Below are 7,840 nucleotides of genomic sequence, written 5' to 3' on the forward strand. Positions count from 1 at the left end.
TACCATAATAATCCACCCAAAGGTGTTTGAGGCACAAACTGAACTAAAACAAATTGATGAGGAGATCTAAACTAACTCTGTTACTGGTTGGTCTCCAGTCAGTGTCTGAACAGAGTTTTGTTTTTGTCTTTTTCAGTGTTATTAGTTCATTAGTCTTCTTAAAACTTTTCCAGCTGTTTTTATATGTGTATTAACAGTAACTGCATTATTCATAATTATGTGAAATGATATATTTTTAAAAAATTTTTAGGAGGATTTCAGAACCCCTACCTGTCCGTCAGTGATAATTCAGTTAATAAATGTTGGTGTGATTGTGTATTTTAATGATAATAATGTCAGTAAATCCACTTGGATCATGTGTATGAAACACATCAAAAGCCTGTAATCTGCACAGGACCTTAGTAATGTCACAATGTCTTTCATACAGTTTGTTTTTAATTTTTTATATATATATATATATTTTGTACTTCATCAACTTGAGCCATAAATAACAATATGTAATAATAATAATAATAATAATAATAATAATAATAATAATATGCTCACCTGGATACCAAGAGGTTAATCAATAATATCCTGTGCTTTCTTTTCCTGTAGCTGCGATCCTGACGGTTAAGGTGATTGAAAGCTCCTCCCACTGCCTCTCACTGGCTGCCGACGGTTCTCTGAGGAGGTGGAGCTTGTTGACTGGCAGACAGCTGCTGTGCATTGAGGAGGCGGTGCCTGCTGACTCCGCCCCTCCCTCGGTGCACCTCCACCTGTCTGCGCAGAGGCAGCTGCTCTTCGTTCACATCCACACTCAGGTATCACTGCTGTTTATTAGGGTTTATTTGACTATTTATTCTAGTTTTTATTTATTAAATTATTCTATGTTATTATTAATAAATACCATTACTAAAATATACAACTACATGTAAAGTGAGAGTGAAAAATGATAAAAATAATTTAAAATAATAATGGGTATGTGTTTCCAACAGTGTTCTGTTTCCACAATTATACAAGAGAATAACAATAAAATATCATTACACAATATTAAGTCAGTGGTTTTGTAAATTGTGTAATGTCATTTGTTCATTTCACAACAAAAGTCCCCAAGATTTTTTTTACATAAAGTTCAGTTTTTCATAGTAAAAGCTGCCAAGATTTTAAGGTAAGGTAATAAAAGTCTTTCACTACAATGTGAAAACCCATGGAGGTTTTTCACAATAAAAGGTGACAAATGATTTTAACTGATGTATTAGTATTTATTAGTAGTTATTACTGTCCTGCACTGGCAAAATGAAAATAAATAATTTGTCTTAACCTCCTAAGACCCAGGAAATGTCAGCAAAGTACAAGCTTTTTTTTGTTTTTTTTATTAAATAAGTGCCCATATTGGAAACATCTTGATGCAACAGTTTTTTCAGATGCAGTTTTTAAATTTTTTGTGGAATGTCCTTTGTGGTGGACAGTTTTCTTTTCTTTTCTTTTTTTTTTTTTTTTGTATAAAGCTGTGAAACTTTTTTCCACAAATATGGACAGAAAACCCATAGCTGGGTCTTAGGGGGTTAATTTATCTTATCTTTATGTTTATCTTATCTTATCTTATCTTATCTTATCTTATCTTATCTTATCTTATCTTATCTTATCTTTATGTTTATCTTATCTTATCTTATCTTATCTTATCTTATCTTATCTTTATCTTATCTTTATGTTTATCTTATCTTATCTTATCTTATCTTTATGTTTATCTTATCTTATCTTATCTTTATGTTTATCTTATCTTATCTTATCTTTATCTTATCTTTATCTTATCTTATCTTATCTTTATCTTATCTTTATGTTTATCTTATCTTATCTTATCTTATCTTATCTTATCTTTATGTTTATCTTATCTTATCTTATCTTTATGTTTATCTTATCTTATCTTATCTTATCTTATCTTATCTTATCTTATCTTATCTTATCTTTATCCTTATCTTACTCCTTATCCTCTTTTATCTTTATCTCATCTCTGACACTGGTCTATCTGACCTTTTTTCAGCTTCAGTAAATTAAGGTTTTCCTCCTAAAACCTGAAACTAAAAGTGAAATGAAGTAAAAACTGAGTTCAAACCAGTCCATTCATCAAAATAGAAACAGTCATCCAAACCCTGCCGTCCTCATAAGTCCACTCGGAGGTGAACCCGCCCTGATGGTCTGTTTCCAGGTGAAGGTGTGGAGTCTGGCTGAAGCCGAGCCCCTCCTCATCGTCGGCGCTGATGAAGGCTCGGTGGTTCTGGGAGTCCTGCAGGATTCTGTCATTTCTCTCCATGACTCCAGTCGGATTCGGGTTTTTCAGCCCGGTAACGGTAAACAGTTTGTGGAGACTCGGCTGCAGGACTCGGAGAGATGTGTGACGGTCGTGACCACAGCGTCGCTACCGAAGCGTGGAAAAGTGTTTGTGGTTTCTAAAGAAGGTTTTCTCTACCAGGTAGGGTTAGGGTCTTCAAGTAGAGATTTAATGTGTGTATACTGTTATAGAAACAGAATAAAAATGAACAGGTTTCATTAAATGTTCAGACTGAAGTTATGACGCATCACATTAATTACTGCAGCATCACAAAGTTTAACATGAAGAAAGGGATTTTTCATTTTTTTATTTAACACTGAAAACGTGTGAATATGCACAAAAAAAACTATCTGACATGCACTAATAAAAGCAGCAGTAAAGACAAAAACACAAGTATTTTATGTAAAACTAACAAAATATGTAACTGTATACATAAAAAATGAAACTTTTATACAAAAATTACTTTAAAAAAGATCATAAATACAAAACAGAACTATTTTCTGTAAAAGTGATGGAAAAAAAGAGCCATAAAGACAAAAATACTATTATATGACACTTACAGAAATATGGGACCGTGCATGATAATTTAAACAATAGACAAAATACCACTATTTCAAATAAAACTTATAAAAAAAGACAAAAATATTACTGATTATTTCACTTGGAACAGACTAAAATATGTGACCATATAAAAAAATGTAACTGTTAAAGGAACGTTGCTAATTAAAAGGATATTTTATATAAAACTGATGAAAAAAATGACAAAAAATGCAAATATCTGCACATGAAAGTTACAAAACTACACGACCATATATGAAAAATCAAAGTACTGTATAAAACAGACACAAAAATATGTAAAATATGTGACCATGCACAAAATACACAACTGTTATTAAAAAGTAAAATGGACCATATATTTATATTAAATTTATTGATTTAATACATTAAATGTAATTTAAATCAAGTGAAATAAATTCAATATTTAAAATATTCTATTTTCAAAATGTGTCACAGCTTCTCAGTTATAAATAAAATAAGCAATAAAACAACAAATAAATAGTGTTTTAATAAACTTGAACAAAACTTTGACCTTTCTATTCATAATGAAATGGTATAAGTTATGTAGTATCTATGGTAAAATAAAATAACAACAAAAAAACAACACAAATGTTTGAACTTAATTCATAAAATATGAATTTCACTGTAAATTATGACATTAAAACATAAAGAACTAAACAAAGACAGAAATATGTAGTGAAATGCTCCTGTTTTCCATCTGTTCCACATTATGAGAATACAGACGGTGTTTTACTGTTTCCTGTTTTTCAGATTTCACAGTCGGGGAAACACTCGTCCTCCAAGTTTCCTCTGGTTCCGTCTCTGTTTTCAGTGACAAAAGATGAAAAAATACTGATGGCAGGTACGAATGAAACCGGAAACACGAAGACGGGGTTTATTTATGTCATCACGTTGATCCAAACGGTTTAAAGAAACGTTTTTAGGAAATTACATTTAAGGATTTTGTTCAATGCAGTATTTATTGCTGCTTTATTGTGAAAGTTTTCCCCCATTTCACAGTAAAGTTTTTTCCATTTTTCATTCTATCCTGAAATGAAGTTTAGGGAATATAATGGTTTTACCCTGAACTCCACTGGATCTCCTTGGTGTTTTGGCGATAACTCAGACAGATTTGGTCGGATTTCTTCTCCTTGATAACCACCATATTGGACCCCAGCTTCTCTATCAGTATTATAAGTCATCCACATGGGGGCGCTGCAGTTGAACGTCAGTTTTTTGGACATAAATCAAGCAATAATAGGCCCACTGAGATCAAATGTGGTTCATATTGATGGTCTTCCAAATGTCCATGTTCTGTCTATTATCCAGAGTTTGTATGAGGTCATTTTCATTCACTAGGTGGAGTTTTGGTTCTGTGACCATTATTCTGGCACGATCAGGTCCATGTAGCTCAAACCAAGGTTATTATCGTTAATGAAAACTAACGAAATGATGAAAACTAGAACTGAAAAAACATTTTTGTTAACTGAAATAAATAAAAACTATAATCAAAAGAAAACACGGTAATGAACTGAAACTGTATTGTGTGCTTACAAATCTAACTAAAACAGATAAAGATTATGGATAAAATTCCCTTCGTTTTCGTTTTTGTCAATGTTGGATTGATACGAAAGCGATTTATTTCACTCTAGCAATTTTAGCTTGTGGCACCATATGAAATTTAAGGGTCCGTCACTTGTGGTTTCCAGTCGTCTTCTGGTCCCCACTCTACCTGGAAACATGGAGACTAAAGATAGGAGAAAGCAGCAGAGTCCTGTCTGGGATTTATGTGAATACGACGGAGAAGAAGAGAAAAGATATAAAAAAAAAACTAAAACTACAATAAAACTAAGCATTTATTAAAAAAAAAAAAAAAAAAAAAAAAAACAACCTAATAAAAACTCGCAAACCTGCTCTGAAAATGAATAAAACTGACTGAATTAGAGAAAAAAAGTCCAAACTAAATAAAACTAAACTATAATGAAAAATCCCAAACTATTAGAACCTTGGTGTGAACGTGATAACTATCCCCTTTAGCACCAACATCAGTGACCTGTAGGGAAGAAGAACCCTGTTGGTTTGGGGTGTTCCATCAGTATAATCATTGCTCCAAATGGGGACACTTCTGTTGAAAAAACAGTTTTTTGGACATTATTTATAGATATAGTAGGACAGTCAAGCTCAAATCTGGTTCATGCCGATCATCCAAAATTAAGTTGGTATCTTTTGTACACAGGGATGTAACGATTAGTGGTATAACAAACCGTGGTAAAATTGCAGACAGTTAGTATTACTGTTTAAATTCTAATTCTCATGATAACTGTGTTTGATTATCGCACTTTTAGGGGAAAAAACCTTATGTAAAGATCTGCTTTTATGCCAAATATTTGAGTATAGTTTTTATTTATTACAAATTTAATTTTCTGTACCTAATATTTGGAACCAATATTCACTTTTAAAGTCTTTGAAAAGGTTTGTTAAGTATCTGTGTGTTATTTATGCAATAAATTATATACATTTTTCAAATCAGATTTTATATATTTTGTGTTTTCTGTCCTTTTATGTTTTTATAGTAGGTTAAAGTGAAAAAATAATAGACAGATGATATAGATAAAGTTGTGCTGAAAAAACAGATCCCAAACATGGGTATAGTAAACATTTGTTTCTATAGTATATAAAGGCCAAACCAAAAGGACTGAAAACGTCCAAAATAGGCTCAGACCACTAAGGGTTAATATTTGAATGTTTCTGCAACAGAAGGTGCATTGTGCCTATTATTTTATTTATTTATTTATTTTTAAATACAACTTGGTTAAATTATTTCAGTGTGTGTATCAGTACTTTTTGAACATTTTAAGCACAATTTCAACAATACCACAATAATAATGATAACCCTGATAATTTTGGTCACAATAACCGTGATATGAAATTTTCGTATCGTTACATCCCTATTTGTACATTGTGTTCTTTATTTGATTCATTATATAACAGAGGATTGGGGGGATTTCAGGGATAAACCCTTTGTCTGCCCCAAACAGCATAAGTCTGGTTTACAAATACTTTTCAGTTAGTTTCACTGACGACGGATGCAGATTTCTATGTCTTTGCTCTGATTGGCTGATTGACCTGACGCTTCCCCAGCGCCGTGTTCACAGCAGAACCATGTGTTTCTGTTTTCCCACAGCCAGTGAACACATCCTGAGCCTCTTTAACCTTGACAGAGACGTTTTGGATAGGTTCTTGGAGCTTTATCACGATGACGTCGTGTTGTCGGCCGCTGTTTCGTCCAACTGTCGACTGCTCGCCTCCGGATCTGCTGACCAGCTCATACGAGTAAGAAAAGATTAGCAGACAATCAAGGACAGAAAAAACAAATCAAATGTTAATTTAATTTACTTTATAGTGAACCCTCTGCTATCCAGGTGAGCAAATTATGCACACTTTGCACTTCATGTTATAAAAGGTCTTTTTTTTTAAAATTTAATTGTATTAGGTCAGAATTCAGAAGTTGTTCATTTTTGCATGATTTTTAAAAGTCTGCCACTAAAAGCCACTAATATAAAATCAGCTCATTGTAAACAACAGAACATCATATTCTGTCCATCCATCCGTCTTTTTCAGTGAGAAATCTGTCTGAAGTTGCGGGGCTTGAATCCAAATATGGAGGCGGGACTAACAGGCGGCGAGTAAACCAATCACAGATAAGACGGATGTGACGCTTTTGTCAGAGAAACTGGAGAGTTCAGGGTGTAATCTGTAAATCAGTCCTTATTTTTGAATCAAGTAAACAACTGACAACAGTTAACAGATTTGTGGACATGGAGATCACTTTGACTCGCGAACAAAAAGAAGTCTGTGTGCGACACATATCGAAACACCGCCCCCCAGACTTGTGATTGGTCAGTATAGAATAGCTTGTGCATATTTCACAGCGATCGGCCCAATTTCAGACTGTTTACTCAGTACTGAATACACTGAGAAAACTGCATGACACAGAACTGAGAGGTCACATGACACACTGCTGCATCTAACATGTAGCTCCGCCCACCTTCTCCAGAGCGAAGAACACCATAAAATAACAAATAGAGTATTTAGAACAATAATTCCTATTCTATACTATATACTGTCACTAATTCATCTTTTCTTCCATCAGCTGCCACAGTACTGTGGTAGAAAAATACACAAAAAAATGAATGAACTGAAGTATACTCCATATATGACCACAGTACTGTGGCAACAAGAGAAGGAGTTCATGGAACAGCATCTGTGATTGGCTCTAGTACAAATGCTAACATCTGATTGGCTCTGTGTCAATAGACAAACCCATATTTAATGCTACAGTACTGTGACAGTAGACATTGCGAATAATAATGCATATTAACCAGTGTTGGTGTTGATCATTCATGTCCTTCAGGATGCAAAAAAAAAAAAAAAAAAAAAAAATCCATTTTTTTGTAGTATATTGAAAAAAAGTTTTGTATGTTTTTTTGTATCAAAAATATGGTTTGTTTACATTACAAACGTGACAATTAAAGGGTTAAAAATATGACAATGAGTATTTTGTATTATATTTGGTAGCAAAGTGTAAACAATGGAAAATTACTGCACTAGCACCCTTCTCTGAAATGAGTAAAAAATGCACAGACACGTTTTAATGTTTACGAACCAATGTTGATGTTTATCATTGACATATGCCAGGCTGCAAAAAAAAAAAAATTAAATTTTTATTTTGTATATTGAAGGAAAAAAAGAGTATTTTGTGTTTTTTTGCACAAAACAAATATGTTTTGTTTCCATTCCAAACATGGCAGTTAAAGGTTAAAAGGTGTCCTCTGTTATTCCTTCGGTGTAAACGTCTGTTGTTTCTTTGTCAGATCTGGTCGGTGACCACCGGAGCCCTGCTGGACACCCTCTGTGGAGCCAACGCCCCCGTCTCCTCTCTGATCTGGTTTAAAGACGTGGTGGTTTCAG

At 33.3% G+C, this 7,840-nt stretch overlaps 1 protein-coding gene across 1 annotated transcript in view; it reads left to right on the forward strand.

Moving 5' to 3' along the window:
* Window positions 1-7,840, forward strand: part of nwd1 (NACHT and WD repeat domain containing 1) — a gene marked incomplete at its 5' end in the record, with an annotated part of 28,864 nt that overhangs the window by 12,458 nt on the left and 8,566 nt on the right. The window contains 5 exons of the mRNA XM_030131649.1: window positions 598-803; window positions 2,189-2,452; window positions 3,641-3,731; window positions 6,054-6,202; window positions 7,744-7,840. The exon at window positions 7,744-7,840 is cut by the window's right edge and continues 177 nt beyond it. Coding sequence (XP_029987509.1) covers window positions 598-803; window positions 2,189-2,452; window positions 3,641-3,731; window positions 6,054-6,202; window positions 7,744-7,840 — 807 coding nt within the window. The remainder of the gene's footprint in view (window positions 1-597; window positions 804-2,188; window positions 2,453-3,640; window positions 3,732-6,053; window positions 6,203-7,743) is intronic.

This window comes from Sphaeramia orbicularis, chromosome 4, assembly GCF_902148855.1.
Source record: "Sphaeramia orbicularis chromosome 4, fSphaOr1.1, whole genome shotgun sequence".
Lineage (NCBI taxonomy): Eukaryota > Metazoa > Chordata > Actinopteri > Kurtiformes > Apogonidae > Sphaeramia > Sphaeramia orbicularis.